The sequence below is a fragment of the Hippichthys cyanospilos genome, chromosome 11 (assembly GCF_059441005.1).
Source record: "Hippichthys cyanospilos isolate Australia breed blue-spotted pipefish chromosome 11, RoL_Hcya_1.0, whole genome shotgun sequence".
NCBI lineage: Eukaryota > Metazoa > Chordata > Actinopteri > Syngnathiformes > Syngnathidae > Hippichthys > Hippichthys cyanospilos.
This window is the reverse complement of record NC_142379.1, coordinates 17,721,579-17,742,254: the sequence shown is the minus strand read 5'-3', so window position 1 is coordinate 17,742,254 and position 20,676 is coordinate 17,721,579. Positions and strand designations below refer to the sequence as shown.

Genomic DNA, 20,676 nt, shown 5'->3' with positions numbered 1-20,676 from the left:
CACTAGCACACAGCCCTGCGAACCCAGTAACCCCTGAAAACTCAACGAACCCCATGCTGCGCTGCGCAACAGCACAACACTCCAAACTGCAAGTGAACAAGCACACACCTTTAACTGTTCATGGGCTTTTTATCTCTATTTTTTTTAACAAAGCATCGTTGGGAAAGACCTCCAAGTTAGCTGTTTGAGCTTGTTCTGAACTCAGAATGATCCATGTGACGTAACATTTTGATTCTGAAGCATCCATTGGCCGTTGCTAACCTCGAGGAGACAACTTTCCTCTGGTGTGACTATATTAAAATGGATTTTCCGTTATCTAGGAAAAACACAAATTAAAAAGGACAAGGAGATGGCCCGGATTCACAGATCACAAGTGCTTAAATGCCCATGTAATGACGGGTGGGACAGCCCACTCCATGTGAGAAGCCCTTTGTATTAAAATGTGCAGCTGTTATGCTGTTGCACACATCAGTTGAATTATAGTATATTGCTAGATTATCAACTAATACGCCACAGGTAGGAAAGACAAATTACTGCGTTCCCCATAGGAACCAACTTGATGGGATAAATGATAATTGTCCAATTATTTTTATGATTCATCTCTTACAGTCTGGCATATTAAGCAATTATTCAGAGACCACATCAGCTGTAACACCATGTGAGTGTTTTACGTCAAACAAAGCGGAGTTTACGCTTGAAAGTAAAAAAAAAACAAAAAAAGTTCACAAAAGGACCCAAAAGGCGCAAAGATTTTCCATTCTGCACAGAAATGAAGAAGTAAAGCCTCAGGCTTATTTAACAGCTTGTTGTGACAGAGCTGCTGCTTGTTGAAGTAATTTCCACCCCTATTATTTCTTAGCACTCATGTTATGTGAAGCACGCAGACAACACGCACACTGAGGCCGTCCTACAGCGGAGAACACCGTGTACCAAGAGTCAGTGATTACACAGGCCTGATGACTCCTAGAACAACTATGGGCAGCTTTAATTTGCGTCAGTATAAGCTAATGCAAAACCTTTTGAGTCTTCAGAAGGGTGGTCAACAGCACAATGTGGAACTAATGCAATCTAACTTGGCTGGACAAGAAAGCCGTAAGCGGTAATCAAGGATCTCATTGCTGAAGTATGGCGACAAAGTGTTAAGGCATTCGACGGAGGATTTTATGTAAAACTTGGCAGCAAGTGCGTGTCAAAGACGGCTGTGCACAGAATGACACCGCCAAAAAGAATGGGAAGCGCGATGAATCATTCCAAAAATATGCCATCCCGGAGCTCCACCTATGAAAACGCTTCCTGTGGTCATTGAGTTCTTATGAAATGTGTTTCCACTTATGAAAACTATTGCAAACGATATTAAACTTGTCATTTAAATGAAAATACTGTATACACATTGTATGTCAAATTGGTATTTGTCGAAAATTGCAGAGCAATAAATGACATTATTGATTGGTTTTGCAATTGATATGCTTTATGAATGAGGTGCAAAATTATACCTTTTATTTGCACTAGTGTGACTGTTCATTTTACAGAGTTATTGGAATGCTTGCCGTAGCAATTATTTGCAGTATTTACTTGGTAAAATAAAGTAATTTCAATTACAAGAAAGTAATGTAACTACAATAAGTTGTTGAATCCATTATTTCTGTCTCAAGTAGCTTTGTTTTACAAGGTTGAATGTTAAAATCTGGCTAAAATGCCTTATTTTACATACATAATATAAATATTTCTGTTGATACTGTATTTAGAATTCATGGATACCTGCAGTAAATAAACAAGTTATTCAAGTAGACATATTGCCCCATCTTGCGATCGGATCGATGATGGGTTGTTTTTAAACTCACTGCTTGGGGGGGTGTAACTCACCCCCAAAAATCCCAATAGAGTAAAAGTAAATCAAAAATGTTTTTTGATTAATTTGATAATCAATTAGTTGGCGATCGTTGCATCTCTACCCAATTTTATTTGTTTTAATATTACCTGTAGTTTGCTTGTTACAAAACTTATAAAAATGTTCAAATCTGATTAGTTCCTTTGTTTGTTATAACTGATACCATTAATTTTTAAATATCTCAAATCTGAGAAGGATCATGTTAGACATTCGATCTTAAAACAACAGTTCTCAGACATTCAAATGAATTCAAAACTGCAGGACAGTAAACTGTTTTGTGTGTAACCATGATGATTTAAAAAAAAAAAAAAAAAAAAACTACTGCATATAACATAATGAATGAAAATAATCGGGTCGGAAGTCCCATGAGCCCCCCCACAATAAATGGTGTTCATATACAAATCAGATCAATATGTCACTTTTATACTACAAATCAGATCAATATGACACTTTTATACCTTGGCTTTGAAGAGGACAAGTTAGAAAAAAGGCAATGAAAGGGGGATGTAAATGTGGATGTTCCTCTCTATCACTGGGAAATGCTGGAGGTTAAAGTCTATGCTTGTTTTTCTCTCACAGCACACCCCTTGTCACATATACATGAGCCTTATGCATCTATAGTGCATAATCTCACACGTTGTAAAGAGCTGCTTTCTACAAATCAATAGAGAAGAGGGGAAAAAATGCTTCTCTCTGCGGTAGAAAAGTAGGATCTTTGTTAAACTGCCGCCAAGCAAAATGTGGCTCTTGCTAGCGTTTTTAGCAAAGTATATCTGCACAAATGTTTGGGAGGGAAATTAAACCGTGAAAGCAAATACATGTAATTCAGTCGACATTGTAGCGGTACAAAGATAAACATCATGAGAAGATACGGTATAAAGGTGTACAGTGCATATTGTTGTGCAAGACACATTAAATTCGAAAATCTGAACAAGAGGACCACATTCCTAAAATATTTCATACTTATTAAACCATGAGAAATTTGGAAATGCATTTTTTTTTAACGTGAAATACAGGGTGTAATTTGCAATAGGAAAAGGTGAGGCACGCTAACAGGAAGTCGGCAGGTGGCACAGCGGACATGGCCATTTCAGTCCTAATGCTGCACATCTGGAGCCAGGAATGCCTTGGAAGAATTATGTGACGCGCGCATTGCTGAGGCCAGGAAGCGAGAAGCCGACAACATGGCGGTCATGCCGCGTTGAAACTAGGATGCGGCATGACAAGGCGTCTGGGTATGAACGTGGTTGCGTCTCCTGCAAGCTCATGCGCAGGACACATATCATCGACGCGCAAATGCAAAGAGAATGCTTTAAAAAGCCACAAGCCGAGATGCTTGAGACAGGATGTGACCGTAAGGAATAAAGATTTGTGAGCTTCTTGCGTCCACTGGCTTTCTTCCTATCTTTAAGCAGTGTGTCAAAGATGACGTGATTTTCAATTTATGTATGTTTGTCCCTGCATACATAATATCTTTGTTCAGCCTCCCGCCAGAGCAGCAGTTCAGTTATTAAATGAAAGACAGGAAATGGGTGAGGGAATAAGGATGGCGCATGCTTGGTAAAAGTGCTCTGTTTCGTCCTTTCCCTCCAAACCACTACCCTCAGAGTCGAACTGTCATGAGAATTTGATTTCAAACATTTGCATGTGTTTGGCCAACAGCCAAGGCTTGCGTTTGCCAGTTGCTGCTGACGTTTCACGCTTCTCCAATAGGAAATGTCCTATCAATGAAGATCTAGCTTTCATTAACTATAGGAGGGAAGGCAAAACATAAAGATGGAAAGAACGAAAACAAAGGGGGAATTGCAATTATGACTCAGATGAGATATCCTGAGAAGCACAGATGGGAAAACAAAACAAACAAAAAAAATGACAAAAGAGAGGAAGTTTGGCCCTGTGCACTCTGAAGAATTTGCGGAATTAATCAAACACCTGAGTGTAGTAACCATTGTGATTTTTTTTTTCCTGCAGACTATAAAAACCCATAAAGTATGCTCAAATGATTCGATCCCCACATGGAAGGTCTCATTTTGCTGATTGAGTTTATGAACTGAATTTCTCATTTAACTAAAAAGGATTACTGGCTGCACACTTTGATGAAATGATAAGCTGATGACAGTTGACCTCAAATGAATAAATGTCAAGAAAAAAAAGAAATGAATTCTGCATGGAGGTCAGATGCCATTTTATGCCAGTCTCATCACACTCCAGCAGACTGTGCGTGTGCACGCATGTGGAAGGAGTACAGTCGGGTATGCTGGACAAAAAAAAAAAAAAAAATGGCACCATCCGCGCTAGGGTGTGCGAGTGGGATTGTCTGTGTGTGTGAATGTGTTTCCTGTCGTGCTGAATGCAGCTGTACCCAGATGGCCTGCAAGTATGTCGTTCTAAGCTAACGGAGATGAGAACAACATTTACCCTGAGGTTTTGAACAATACAGCCTGACATACCATCAACATATGGCCACTGAATATACATTGACAAATCTAGAATATACACACACATTTATCCATTAGTTAAAACCTGTTGAATAAATCCTCTTTAACTTTGGTTGTTTGGTAGTGTTGTCTACAGGCCAATTCTTTTGGCAGTTCATGGAAGAACATTTGGCTTTTTTATTATTTGAAAACTAAATATTAATGGAAGCACAGGAGATTAATGTCATAAGGATAAGACATGCAACGGCTCTTTGATTGACAATTAATCAATATTAATATATCAGTAATTATTTTTGAAAACTGAATAATCGTTTAGAGGATTTTTTTTTTTTTATTGTCTCAATCAGGGGTGCTGAAACATTTTTGCCTTGAGATCTACTTTTCCAGAAGCCAACCTCTTGCGGGGGTTATAAATGGGATACTTGCTTACTTTTTAGAAGTGCGTCGAGACACACGGGACAATGTGCTGCTTGTCAAGCTGTATCGCAGTAGCAGACCGATGTGTTTAGGAAGCTAGCCAATGCTTCAAAATAACCAGTACTTATGGTACATGTAACGGATGACACAAAAGGACTTGATGCGCTTTTATTGTGACATTACTCCCAGAAGCAGTCGTGACAAAGCACAACTACCTTGATAATCGTTGGCTCCCAAATATAGCATGTGCTGTGATGAAAAACTCGGAAATCACGTTCACACGGTGTTGTTCTAAAGTTAGGGATAGACTGAAGTATCAATTCAGGGCCCTTAAAAAAACAAATCTAGCTATAACTGACATTTTTTTGTTGGATTGACTTCTTTTTTCGACTGATTTTTTTTTTTTTTTTTTTAAAGTGTGATGTTATGCGAGCCACCAACAATTGCTAGGCAGTCGAGCTGTTGACCTTGGGCGACACGTTGAGAATCCCTTGTCTAAATGCTCGAAACCAAAATAAAACTGGGTGTCAAAATAATACATGATTTGATGTTACATAATTGATGCATTGTATTTTTTACTATATTTTTTAGTCACATTAATAAACTTTTTAATCTCTCGCCCTTGCATTCTACATACAGCGTTGTGGCTTCGCTTCGCTCCACTGCGCCGTGCATAGTGCTATGCAGCCATGTTAATGAATGAGAATGCTGCGTATCGACGCAGCCGTGATGCAGTGCAGCGCCGCGGTCCGCCAACTTAACGCAAGACTTGGAAAATCTGGTCAGCTGCCGTCCGCCGTGGTCAATTCCTCAGTTTGGAAAGCACCAAACAGAAAAAAAGAGCGTGATCTACATCCGGATTTAGAAAGAAAAAGAACTCCATAACATCAAGATTGTCTTCTCCTTTGCTGATTGATTGGATGAAGCCAAAAGCGCCTGCTTTTCTGTGTCATCGCAATTGAGACAAAATGTGCAAAATCTTTCCTGTTTGTTTCCAGAAGTTCAGGAAACTTTTTTGGGTTTTTTTTAATCCTGTGAGTTGGTAATCCACGCGCAAGTAATCCACTCTGTGACACATGCAGTGGGCGGGGATGTGCGGCGTCGAAGTGGTGCTACGCAGAGCAGTGGAGCGGAGAAGATACGCAATATGTGGCAACTGTTGTGGGCAGGAGGTCACGTTTGGCAGCAGAAGATGTAAAAATGGAAGAACATGTAAAATTTGTCAACATGGTAAATTTAACAATTCAAGGTAGAGTGTTATGCTTTCTCTGTAAGAACTAGATTGCTTCCCACAGAAGTGACTCAAGTTTAGCCTAAAACATAAATATAAAGCACCCAGCTATGACTGTGGCCACAGCTAATGATAGCAACACAGACACTAATTAGCAAGCCATTGCAAAGCTCTTTGCCAAGCAACTCGAGAACACGGCGTTTGAGCAAGTCTGCGAGATACTGGATGGACAATGTTTTATTTTATTGTTAATTTCTAATTCATAGATAATTGACAAAAAAAAAAACAGTGCCATTCATCCTGATTGTTTAAACTAAATCTTAAAGGGGCAAATACAGCAGAAGATAAATGTTAACAATGGCATCTAAAAGAAAATAAATGACCGCAGCCACTATTTTTTGTGTGGTATAGCAATCTTTAGATCTGCCATAACACGACATACTGTATCTTAAAAAAAAAAAAAAAAAAAAAGATGTAAGTGATATTACAGAGAATTTCTTGAATGCAATAAAAATAAAATACAGTGGACCCCTGGGTTATGGCGTCCCTGGCTTACGTTTGTTTCACGTTACGATGTGGAATTCTGAGTTTTTTTTGTCCCCTCTTTAAGGCATTTATCTTGCTTTACGATCAACAACTGTTATTAGCTGTGGGGTTGGTTGTTTTTGTTGTTTTGCCTCCCTTTTGAGGCATATTAAGGTAATTACTCTTATTTTCTGCTGGCGTCAAACTGCCTCTGTAAGAAGTAAGAAGATGATTTATATGGAAACGAAGCTAGAGATAATCAAGAAATATGAAGAAAGCTAAGCTAGCCTAGCCTAGGCTACCCTTACTAGGGAATATGACCATAAGCGTCACTCAAAGGTAAAAAAAAATCCTTTATATATTTTTTTTATTTCGGATGTTATTTAATTGTGTGCATGTATATTATATATAAGTAGCACTTACTATACTATTTTGATACCAATTTTTAATATGTATACACAATTTGTATGTTTTTACCTGGGGTTTTACACGGATTAGCGAATGGACATTTGGATTCCCCGCCATTCAGTGAATTCGCGTTACAATCCTAACCGCGGAACGGATTAATCTCGTAAACTAGGGGCCCACTCTATTCGCTTTATTTGATCAATGATGGTTCTGGGCTATTTTCCAACACTATGGACCAAACCAACAATTGACTCATAATAAATGTCCTGTTTTTGTAAAAGCGAAGGAATTTTTATTTAAAAAAAAAAAAAAGATTAATCTACTAATCAAAATGAATTACAACAAAAACCTTAATTACTGAAATAATTGTTACTTTGCCTACCTAAATTTTGGGCGCAGGGAACTAAGACTCATTAGCGGAGCTGTCATCTGGGCCATCACATGATGTTGCTACAAACTTGTGTTTCGCTGACTGGGTGCAGATGACAAAGATGCCAGTGTAATGATAGCCATACAGAAGTGTAGTGTGTTTTCCACTGTACTATGGAACAACAGTGTTCCATGGGGTATAGTCAGGTGTGCAGTGGGAAATGATCCAATTTCCTCTTTTTTTTTTAAGTTTTGGAAACTATGCGCTGTTTCCTACAGAGTAGTGTGTTGCTGCATAATCATGTAATAAATATTCCTTGCCAGTAGGTGGCAGCACAGTACTTACAAATTCAAGACAAGTTCTTAAGGGGTGTGAAACGGTGTTTGTTTGATTCGTGCTAATAAAACTTTGATTAGAATGACTTTAAATTGTTAGTAAAGGCTACAGTTCCAAATTTCAATATTTTTGGCTGAAGGTGTGCGAGTGTGTCGAGATTTTTCCAAAGAAAAAAAAGTATGTCTTGGCTCAAAGAAGGTTGGAAAAACACTGCAATAGTAGTCAACATCTTCTGGAATATTAGTTCTACCACGATACAGCACCAGAACACAATGTACACATAATTGTTGAGATGAAAACATTGGGTCTTAGTTACATTGTCGCAAACAGATAATCTTGAGTAATATACAACGCTTGTTGGTTAACCCTGTGACCAAGATGAATTTTCACAAACAACTCATTAATTCCTTGTCACTAACTGATTAAGGCATCCCTGGGAACACAAGTGCAATAGGGGGTGAGACAAGCGGTTTAAATTAACCACTAATCATTTTTTTCATGGCTGTGATTACACATGCATGCCGGGCTCTTTCCATAGATGATTCTATACAGTTCAGTATAAACCCTGAACTAATCTGATCGTACATTTGTACCCAATGAACTGTCAAGGGTTTGTATGATGAGTATCAGGCTCCATTTAAACGGGATATTGTTTTTCGCAACATTATAGTTCTCTACATCTTCTTGTCTTACCACTCCCAACAAAAAGCCATTTTAGTTGTTTATACCCCTACTTTTGTCCTTATCTGACTACTTTCTCTCCACCTTGGCTCTGTGTATCTTTAGGTTGGTCAGTTCAGCAAGGCCAAGTTACATTCTTGGGATGCCTGCTACATATGGTCCACATTCCAGGCTGTCTGCTGAGAGGCCCACTCCGCTGCACACACACCAACCCAAAGCGGTGTACGCAGCAGCCTAAAATAATCTTTATATAGCTCATCCCATGCCAGCAGGAGACTAAATCTTACTAAAGCCTCATAAATTAAGAGCCATAAGTTAGGTCCTGAACTGAGCCAACCATGTTGTTTTATTTAGGTCTGTATCGGCATATGCAGAAATTGATGGTTACTCTTACTGATGAAATATCCATGCACTCAAGCTTTTCTCTCAACCCAAAAATGCGAGTGTGGACACACACACACACGTACACACTAAGCACAACAATCTGTGTTTGTTATCTAGGTCACTCATACAAAGTGTGAAAATCAAAACCTGGATGCCATAAATTCAGTAATTCCCGAATTGCATATTACTCGCAAATCAAAGTCAACCATATTAGATCTATCATTTGAGCCCACCCCGCAAGAGTCGTAACTTACTATTGGCGCCAAACACGTTTGGCTCATGAAGCATGGATGTTCGATTGCTGTATGATAGAACCGGTCCTGCTCACACACACGCCTTACAGCATTCCCAGGACGATTCCCACCGACTCCCAAAAGGCCTGGTTGGAATTCGACCGTAGTGTGGGCATTCTGTTGAAGAAGGCGTTAGGCAGTGGAAAGCACAGTTGTCTCTGAAAGCACAAAAAAGTGGAATAGTGTTTATGTTTGCGGCAATGAAAGAACAAATGCAGGTTTGGCTACACCCCAAGATTATCCATAGGCGCCGATGGGAATATGAACAGTTGGTCAGGTATCAACCTATCATTTAGGCATTTTTCTAACAAGATATCACAAATCTCCCACATTTGAATTTATTTGAATATAAATTACACTGACTAAAATTAACAACCAGTAAAAAATAACAACTTTGGTTTGAATAAAATGGCAGTTTTAACATCTGCATGCAAAATATTAATGATTTACTTGGTTGTGGACCAACCATAATTTATTAGCACCTTTTCATTGGACCAGCAAACGGGAGCTCCTTTCAAAGTGCTAATGCGCTATTAATATACACTTCCCTTTCTGTTTAAAACGCACAGAGATGGAATGGGAGAGTGGAATGTTCCACCGATAAGACATCAGCGGAAACAGTCTTAGCCAATGTAACATTTGTGGGACAGCTGGAATGGTAGGAGAGGTATACTACGTTCAGCTATATGCCAGGTCACTAATAATGGAACGGCGACATGAAAAAAAAAATGCCAGGCAAAAAGGCGTGGTGGCATTTCTAACACGTTTGCTTGGTTAAGTCTCAACAAGTGGTCTGATGGGTTCCAATTTTCAATGCTGTTTGGAGAAAAAAAGTTCCGCAACGCCATCATCAGAATCTTGCTTCCATGACTTTAAATACAGTACAAAGCAGTTGGAAGCAAATCCAAGCTAGCAACTCGGATCATCTGATTGGGCGTGGCCATCCCAAATATGCAACCTCACTGCAGCTACCGCATTTCCACCGCAGATCCTCCGCTACGTCGATAACAGTCAACCTTAAATCGTGCCTACGTACACCAAATCACTCCGTGGGCTTTTCACTCATGAGCTCCACTTGGAACAGAGCGAGTGACTCAGCAAATGACACACTTTAATGGTTTTTGGTTGTGATAAATGTCATCAATGCTGAGTGGGAAAAACTTGGTTTCAGATCTCACTTAGGCCAATTTGGATGGGTTGCGGCCAATGGAAATTCTTTCCTCTTTGTTGAACGATAAATGTGCATAAGCTGATGAATTCTAATGGTTAAACAAGTCATCCAGACTAGGGCGCACAGATTTTCCATTCGAATTAACAGTAGACTATAATTTCTAAAGTCGTAAGCCCTCGTGCATGTGTGAGTGTCTAGGGAGTGTCTCACCGCACGTCACTACTGGACGACATTATTAATCGCATCCAGCCATGCAGAGATAACACAACACTGAGCAACCACGAACATAAAAAAATGCATCGGTCAAAACAATGCAATGCAGATAAATGAACATTTATGAACACAAGACGGCCAACATTTAACCAAAATAGTGAAGTAGAAAGGTGGCATTGGAAAAAAAAAAAAAACTACAATCAAAAGCATTACAGTAAGGTTACATTAGACTACACTGAAACCAATGCAGATGGTTATTTAGGAATTACATACTTAAACACTTAAAGCTTCATACAGATATAATGTCTGAGATTTAAATTTTCCTGCCTACGCTCAGTAAAAAATTGTCATTGTAACTCAAGTCCAACCTTTTGTACAGTACTAGTTGCAACACTGATCCTCCCACACAGAATGTGAGGAGAGACTGGACCATTATTAATGCTAATGCTTAGAAAAATAACCTGCATAGATCCAAGTTGTGCAAGAGCAGTATGTCAAAATGTATTTTCCCACTCAACAAGTAGTATATTACAAAGAGGCCATTTGTGAGTTCTTTTGCGACGGATCATTTTGTACCCTGCAGGCATTCACTTTTAAATGGTATAAGAAGTTGAACGCAAGAGGTCAATTTATCAGTGAAGGAAAAAAAAAAAACGGAAAAATGAAGCAGAGTTGTAAACACTATGCCTCAGGACGTTGTTAGATGACAAGGTCAGAGCCATTTTAGGGATGACATGCAGGGTGCAGGTGGGAAAAAGACACCCACTCCCGAAACGGGGAAGTTAACCCTGTATGTCTGCCTTGAAAATATCAGCGGCTCCGACCACCGCCAATATGATTATGTAATTGCAGCCACAATGGAGGGCAGAGGTCATTGCATAACTAAACCTGCAACAGGTTGGTTGGCGCTGTCATGCAAATGGCAATTGATGACGACAAAAAAAAAAGGAAAGAAAAAGATGGCTCAATAACGTTGTACTTGGAAAAATCATTAGAAGGACAGAATGATCCTCAGGTTAATCAAAAAGAGCCTCACCTTTTTGTTATCACCTTTAGAGACTCCTGGAAGTAGGTCCCGGACATATGGTGCAACCTCAAAATGGTCTTTAACAAGTGTCTGTCCAGTTGGCACCTGAACACATGAGGTGGGGGCGGCAGCAAAAGACAAGCTTGAAAGGGGAAATAAATGACTAAGGAGGTGGAGGAGGGGCAACTCTCCACGTCCATGTTGAGCTGCAAAGGGTGGGGCCTTGAAGAATTTCACTCAATCTGCTTTACTTGACTAAAAGCTGATCTTAATTAGACAACAGGGCCAATCTGCCTATGCATTGAATTACGATCGTTTCCCTTAGATGACAACTGCTTTGGGAAGCAACTCTTAGCTTTATCCTTCACTCAAACGTGCAAACAGGCTCTTCCATGTCAATTTCGACCCCAAAATGCAAATAAATGATAAGATCCAGACACACTGACGACAGTGAACGTTAACCGTAGTCATACGTGGGCAAAAATGGCAAAACGGCAACCGGAAAGCTGTACCTGTCTTAAAAGTTTCCAAAGGGGATTTTCACACTTACTTTAAGGTAAACCCACCGGTTCCACTGCGCCACTTGCCAATACGAGTCTACGACAGCGAATATGCGCAGATGACACGGGCGAACGATACGCACTGTTCGGGCCGGGTCCACCCCACGCCCAGTTGGCCTGTGGTGGCTCGCTACTGTAAAGTTGCCACGTCCGTTACATTCACGAGGCCCTGTCAAACCCCAAAGCAAGCCAAAGGCACGAAGCTTCCCCTTAGCGCGCTATTTATTGAGGATGCAAATCGCAAAGAAGCGCTACGTTCAAGGTGGACGAGACGTTTGGTTATGTAAGATGTTGGAAGAAAATGAGCGAACACGTCTAAACGTCTCGGCTTGTGGGAAATGACCAGAAGGGGGCTGCCCAACCCTAGGACGGCCAGGCTCCCACGGCAAACATTTGCTTTTGAAAGGTTCTCCAACGCAGACGCCTGACAGCCACACCTTAAACTCTCTCTCAGTAAATTTCTCCTGACAATTCCAGCGCTTTCGACGAGGCCGAGAGCTCACAAGTTATACGCGGCTTACACTGTGTGTCGAGCGCTGGCAACCGTTGTACACGAGACATGTTAAAAAAAAAAAAAAAAAAGAGTGAGCGAGAGGCTAAAGCAGAGTATCCGCTGGACCGGTCACACCCCGCGTTGCTTCGCTGCTCTTCGGGACTCCCACCCCGGTCTCTCCCTCCGTCCAACTCATCTCTTCTAACCGGCTTCTCTGCCCGATCAGCTGGCAGGCTCGTGACGTAACCACGGCTCTTTGACCAATCAGAGGAGAACAGGGGAGAAGAGGCGCACACGCCCTCCTCGAGCGAGCCATGACGGACATGCTTTTTGGCTAACGGCGATGAAGAACACTGTGAGAAAATAGGCGGGCTCTATGAAGCAGGGCAAATCATATCGCTTCCGCCCATAGGAGGCGCTTCCATCGCTGACCTATTGGGTTGCGGTAATTGTGATGCGAACTGTTGGGAACTTTTCCACATGACCAGGCCACTGCAGAGATGTCTCAGTCGATATTCCTGAATGACAGTAGGAGTCATATTGTGTCAAAAGAGGGGTTTAAAATATTTTCGTGTCATGCTGTGCATTGCTGTTATATCACCTCTCATACTCTTTCTGGCGCTGTCCAGTAGTCCATTACATAACTACAATTTTCCACTGATAAAGGGGGCTAGCCTGCTTTTGGATGATGGGCTTGGTTGGGGGTTGGTGAGTGGAGGAATTCATTTGTTTGGAAATTAATATGAATGATTATTGGAATAATAATAATATATTGTATATGAAATGAAAGTGGAGAGCAAAAAATATACTTAAGGAATAAATGTGAAAATTCAACAGCATCCAACCTTTGCATAACAAATAAAATGCATAGCTTCTTGGATCATAAACATTGATGGATGGAACTATATATTGTATAACAAAGAACGGAGACAACTACAGTGGCCACTGTCACGTCAAAATGATACCAGTGGCAGGCCGTGCCCTTCATTGATGTCATATTTATTCTTACCTACATTAGTATGCATCATAATGACATCAATATTACACCAGGGCTAGAGAATCTACAATACCCTCAATACCATCACCCTTAATATGCTAACTAAGCAAGATTTATTTTCCAGAGCCTTTACCATAAATTATTTGTAGTATTTTTGACATTTAACTTAGTTACCATTGATTTAATAACTAACAAACATGAAAAAAAACTATTTAAGATATAGATATGTATCTCTATTGCTGTGTTTGCTCTCACCAATGTGTATTCCCATAGTGCCTCGTTATTTAAAAAATAAAATCCATCCTTTTTTCTTTTCCACAAGAAGACTTCAGTGACTCCGTTGAGCATTTTATCATTTAAGATCCATCACCAAGTCTTTTTCTATGGACATGGAGGCTAATGCCAAATGCCGTTTTTCTGGTTGTGTTTCCGGCATAGGTTTTAAGACGCTTCAATGCCAAAAATGAGCATTTGTTTAAATTACCATAGCTTTTAATTGCCCATCTGATATTTGGTGTCTCGTTGCTGTTACATGAAGCAATTCGACAAAACAAAGTATGGCTCCAAACTCCAAGCCTATCATATGCAAACAGGCCTTCCCAGCAATATAATTTGCAACATTTCTACTAGAAGCTGTTACCTAAGGGTAACGTTCACAATTGATTTTGTGAAAATGACTGACCTCTGCTCACATTATCCAGATTTTCTTGGAAGGTTCCTTTATGAAAACAGTGTGCCAAGTATGTATATCTGTAACAAGATCCACCTCTTCGCCTCCTGCCATTGTGGGTTAAAATATATATTTGAAAAAATGTGTTTTTCTGAGTATGTTTAGGCCAGCAAAGAAGGCTTTGCTGGCCCTCAGGCTGAGGCCTTGTCTACACGGAACCAGAGCTATTTAGAATTATACAAACCATCAGTACAAAACCGTTACATGCCACCACACAGCTGTGCCGCTTACATCATATTGAGCTATTTATCACTATTATTTAACTAACGTCCATGACGTTCATGTTAAGGATTAATAACTTTCATGATACAGAACTGTTTTCCTACATAACCCAGACTTGTCGATATTATCAATGGCTAGACCTAGGAGGACGTGGAAGGACGATTGGAAACATTTGAAATCCAATTGATAAAAGGAACAATCCCACGAAAAGTATTGTTCTCACCAACCCATCGGAGGAAGAGAAAATGCTAATGTCATAGGTATCAACTTGCTGACCCTGCGAGGAAAAAAAATCAATGTATGACCCCTCCTGCCTCTGATCTCTCACCATTGAGCTTCAGCACTCTTCTTTTTTCCTGATATCAAAAGAAAAGTATTTATTTGTGGTGGGACATTTGTTAACAAAGTGTTTATTGTGAGTTAATTTCCTATAGGCTCTGCTATCAGAGTGGTTAAAATAATTTAATAATGGTAAAACTCAAATTTCTCCTCAGGTTTGGCACTCATATGGGATGTGCAGTACAGTTGATTTTCAGGTGCACTTCTGATTAACCCATTATTACTCTTACAATGGAGGGGTTTTCTTTTGTATCTCTTGTCTTTATGTTCTCTTTCAGGTCCAAAACAGGTGAAATGGCATCAAACGTGGTTAACCCGGAGCACCTTTTGTTCATTTTGCGCAGGTTACACAAATGGTGTAGGTTAAGTAAAATCAGAGGACTCGAAGTGAACCGACCCAAGACCACAGTGTCGGTGGTCTGATTTAATTCGGAGAATTTACACAAAAAGAATGAATAGTCACGTTTGGATAGCTGGAAGACACCAAGTGTGAAAATACCCTTTGTTCATGGTATATCTAGTTTGCATACAATACTGTATTTTTATGCTTGAAAAAAAAGGACAAAACCATAGCAATTTTATCTAATTGGACCTTTTTGATTCTAAACTTTTTTTCTCAACAGGTTACTTTTTTTTGAATGGCACATTCAAATGTGTTATTCTGCAATAACCAGAATAAAATCCTGTTTTATAGGAAAACAACAACAAAAACAACAACAAAAATGAAATACGACCCTATTCCAAACAGACGGTGTGGTCATGTAGACATTCGGGTTACTTTCTTTAAATGGGACAACTGTTTGTGCTCTGTGCATCCTCTTTCCACATGGAATCAAAGGTTTTTCGATAAAGAAGTACTTATAATATGTGCAGTGATGTTATAAGCAAAGGGAGAAAAAAAGGGTACTGCATGACATTGTCACTTATTAAGGAGCCTTATTTGAATACTCATATATTGAGTTCTCCTTTTGTGTTTTACAAATAGGGTGAAACGAATCACTTTATGACTGTGGTGAGTGACATGAGTATAATTTGTTTTGAAAGTAAAAGTGGAAATGATGTCCATTTGCACGATGTTGATAGCTGTACATCGCACATGTAAACAGTGATATTGAAGTGTTTAAGAAGCCAGAATTCTGGCATTAATCCAAACTGAATTTGAATGGTGACTGCATGTAAACGTGGTCACTGAAGAAAAAAAAAAAGATGTTTTCTCGCTCATGGCATGGTTCAACAAAAACCCATTAAAGGTCTCGATATATTACCACTCACCCAGTCTTGTTTCCAAGTGTTCCATTACAGTGGAACCTCAAAGGTTATGTTGCCAACATTCTTTAAAGTTAAGTATTGTTTTTAAAGTTTAATATTAACAATTGCCAAGATTTTTTCTTACTTCTTAAGTGAATATTTTACATGACTTTTAATGCACACATTCATACATACGTGCATACATACATGCAAACATACATACGCACCATATATCTTTATATTTTAGCGTGGGTTCTGAGTGAGGGAGCCATAAACCTCTTCCTGTTCAAATACACAGTAAATAATGCACTTTAAACCGAACTGTAGCAGCCATCCCCAAGCAGGGGCACAGAGCCCTGAAGTTATGCAGATCAAAGGTAACAACCTGTCAACGTTCTTGCTGTAATATGAAGTTACACAATGCATAGTCAGCACAGTGACACAGCTTTTACCCCTTGCCTCGATTTATGTTGATGCATTCACAAAGCCGTGCGGGAATGCGCCAACAAGCACACGTCTTTCAGGAAACCAATACTTCCTTCCGCATTACTGCCTTCAGATCCATAAGATGAGATCGTTCCTTTATTTAAGATCAGACAGCATTGTTGTGCTTTCCCGATATATCCTGTGATTCAAATCTGTTAGGGTTCTAAGACTTTTGTTGCACAACTAGTAGGAGGTGAGTATATATCAAGGGAGCTGGTTATCTTGGCATACTTAGTAGCTTACTAGCCTGCTACTATAAAAACTTGCCAGGTTCATTGGATGCTCTTTTTAGATTTTGCAGTGATGTATAAAGAGTTCTATTCAAAAATAAGAGGGGAGGGGGGCATTTCATATAACACCTTTTGAAACCAATCAATGTGATGAGCATTTGATATCCAATTTTGTATAACTATGGATGGCAATGTGAGTGAAAAATCTTATCCAATTTACTTCTCAATGACAAAACTAACATACGTGAAATCAATTTTTTTGACTTGAAGTAAGGCAAGCCTTACTGCTTTACTTCCAATGGCACACACTTAAGTCACACACCAACAAAATATCGTGGTCTTTTTGTGCAAATAGCTGGCAACTAATAACGCATGTGCTGCATGAATATGGCTCACTTATTCTGTTCACCACCAGTCACAGATCAGCCAAGGGAGTCAAGGGAGCTGCCTCTGTCACTTTAAACAAGTTCCATGGTCAAAAGAAAGTGATTTGTAGTGCTGGCAGCCAACCAGGTTTTGTGCAGTGTGGAGACTGAAGCCAATGAGGAGCCTTGCTGGGTAGAGGTTACAAAAGAAGCCTTGAACCCAATGACTCAGCAAAGTTGTGTGCGCGTGAGATGACACTTTGCAGCAATTTAAAGGGCCAGTATACATGCACCCGGCCTTTAAAAAGCAGCTGACGAGAACGGTTTCAAAATCAGGTCAAGCATGCGATCTCGATCTAGTGCTGATCATGTAAAGTATGCGGCCCTGGCTGGTTTTCAAAGCTGATCATTCAAACAGTGCAGTCTCACAGAACTTTATCCTTTTTTGGCACTTTTTTTTTTAGAACACATTGGACTATTTTAGTTGTCAAATTACAGAGTCCCATGTTGTATAAGATCTAATGGCATTCATAAGCTGTCTTGATTTTAAACATAAGTTACAGTCACATTTTATTTGTTTATCCAAGTAATCAGAGATTAATTTGTATCCGTTTTAATACATATTTTATACTAATTTGTTATACAGCAGTCTTACTAGAAGCAGGTATAAAAACCTGAGCCAACAGTTCTAATTGTACATCAGCCTTTTAGATACAGTCTGTTCTGTTATGCCGGTGCCCAGTGGACCTCTGAAGTTTGCATTTGGAATGTTTTTTTTCTTGGAAAAAACAAATAAAAACACAATGGGGTCAATTTAAAACCTTTGTTACTTGCACATACAACACTATTATTAGCTGTTAATCAGTAGAAGTGTAAAAACAAACACGTGTAAAACATGCAGTTGTAAAATAATGACTGAAATGATGATGTACATATCAAATTAATCAGAATTGAAACATATAAGAAAATCTTTCCCCTTGGTGTTCTTTTACAAACACTTTATAGACAATTCTAATTCCCCTTATCTAACTACAATGGGATTGTACAAAATACACCACTTCTGGACATACAACTCTGTGAATGAGTATGGATGACGGCCATGTGGATAAGTCATGACAGCTGCAGATAAAGGTATCATTTTGTTCACAGTAGATTGTATGTTGGTCCAAAGTGCCTTTATGTTCCTCAGAGATCAGTAACCACTGCCCTTGGTTCAAATCACCTCTCCAAATTCTGATTGTGCTTGTTTTTTCCAGGAAGTGCTCTTACTTGAACCTTGAGATTTTCTTTCCTCAGCTACATAGCAAAACAGTAATTTCCTCATTGATTCATGTGAGTCACACCCAGCTGTTTCATAATCTTGTCAAGTGTGTTAAGACAGCTGCACTCATTTCTCCAAATCAGGGCAAGGGTTCACCAACATTTTTGAAACTGACAGATACTTGCTGGGTAGTGAATGATGCCCAAGGCTACCAGTTGAAAAAAAGTCATATTGCACATATTGTTTTTGTGATACTCACAAAATAAGTGTTTTGCTGAGATAATATATTAATTTCAATAGATCCATACTCCAAATGAATAGAGTAATTGCACTAGGTGTCCTGCATCGTTGATTTCCAAGTTATATTTTTAATATTTCCAGATTACTCTTTTTTTTTGTGAAAAGTGTAATGTATTTGTGTGAGATATAATATGCGGATAGAACCTGAGATTTCAAAGGGACATGTCTACATTTAGTGTAGTACAAATTGTCTCATCTTATTTTTCATTCATGTCAAAGGTCAAAGAAACATGTGTGAAAAGACCATATTGAATGTTACCTGAATGGCAGCGCTTCAAAGTTAACCCTACAAATAAATATTATAATTGTCATTATCTTGTGAATTATCTCGTGAATGCAATTAAAATGATTAGGAGTAAGTAAATGAAAAGATAATCCAAATGAGGGAAGGAGCAACAGATGCCCTATGTTGCTGATTTACATGTCATATTTCGAATATTTCCAGAATGCAACTACAGTCGGCCCCCGGTTTACGAACACCCTCTTTTACAAACATTTCGACTTACGAGCGTGGACGGCGGAGTTTTTTGTCCCTCACTTACGCACAAACCTTCCGTCATACGAGCAGTACGACATGCCGGCCATTGTATAAGTAGATTTATTTTCACTTTGCTACGTCAACCGAATCAGAAATTGACGCTCTTTACGGCCACGTTGAACTCTATTGCTCTTACTATGTCACAGTCACTGTCTCAGTCACGGTGTCAGTCCCGGTCTCACTCACGGAGATGCAATTGGCCGGCGTCACGTCAATCACAGAAATGCCGATATGCTATTGGCCGAACGCCTTTATCTAGCTTGATGGCACAGCTGGTCGGGATGGAAGGAAGGAGAGAAAATGAGTGAAAAACGGAAGGAAGGAATGTTGTGAAGACTTTGCAAACTTTATCTGTTAGACATGGCTTCTAAAATTGCAAGTGGCGATAAAGGAAGAAATAAGAGGATGATAACAATAGAAACGAAGCAGGAGATAAAAAATAAAAAAACTACGAAGGAGGCGCACGCATGGTTAACCTTGCTTGTGAGTATGGACGGAACCGCTCGGCAATCTTCTAAGGGCAAGACTTTCCTTGCCGGGGGACGGACCTCGCTCGAAAAGTCACGTCGCCCCAGAGGAAAATGTCATTTATCCTTTAAATATCCATGTTAATTAAATTAACTGTACAGTAGATAATGTTGCTAATTTTAAATATGTGTGTAAGTTCGTGATGGTTTTATCCATGATATGACCACGCGTTGCCAGTCAATATGTACGAACATTTGACTTCACTTTGCTATATCAACGAAACCATCTGCTCACGCATGACACGGCAACGCTGATACGCTTTTGCTCTTACAATGTCACAGTCACTGTTTCAGTCACGGTGTCAGTCACGGAGATGCCGATATGCTATTGGTCGAACGCCTTCATCTAGCTTGATGGCACAGCTGGTCGGGACGGAAGGAAGGAGAGAAAATCAGTCAAAAACGGAAGGAAGGAATGTTGTGAAGACTTTTCAAACTTTATCTGTTAGACATGGCTTCTAAAATTGCAAGTGGCGGTAAAGGAAGAAGTAAGAGGATGATAACAATAGAAACGAAGCAGGAGATAATAAAAAAAAAAAATACGAAGGAGGCGCACTCATGGCTCGTGAGTATGGCCGTAACCGCTCAGCAATCTTCTAAGGGCAAGACCTTGCCGGGGGACGGGACTCGATCGACAACAAAATTGAGAGGGTTCTTCTATTATGGATTAAATAGAAGGAAATCACCGGTGAAATGTTCTAGTTTGAGAAAAGTTCCCGTTTAAGAAAATAAATAAATACATTCTGCAGGCTGGTCCCTGCTCCCCTCCGCCTCCACCCAGCTCAAGTCACGTCGCCCCAAAGGTAAACGTCTTTTTTCTTTTGTATACGTTATTTAATTTAACTGTACAGTAGTAATGTTACTCATTTCTAATATGTGTATAAAGTCGTGATGTTTTTACCTAAGGTTTTTGCAGGCGTTGCACGCATTCACTAATTAACATAGGTTTGGATTGCCCGTCATATGAGCAGTTCAAGTTACGAGCGTAGCCGCTGAAC

The 20,676-nt window shown here is 39.7% G+C and overlaps 1 protein-coding gene across 1 annotated transcript; it reads right to left on the bottom strand.

The window, feature by feature from the left end:
- Positions 1-6,577: 6,577 nt before the first annotated feature.
- LOC148416211 (uncharacterized) lies at positions 6,578-12,974 on the bottom strand. The gene is made up of 6 exons (XM_088427848.1): positions 12,921-12,974; positions 12,569-12,809; positions 11,392-11,618; positions 9,020-9,129; positions 8,912-8,931; positions 6,578-8,570 (listed from the first exon to the last, which is right to left on the bottom strand). The coding sequence occupies exons 1-6, from the start codon at positions 12,972-12,974 to the stop codon at positions 8,410-8,412; spliced, it is 813 nt and encodes a 270-aa protein (XP_088283974.1). The 3' UTR covers positions 6,578-8,409.
- Between the last annotated feature and the right edge of the window lie 7,702 nt (positions 12,975-20,676).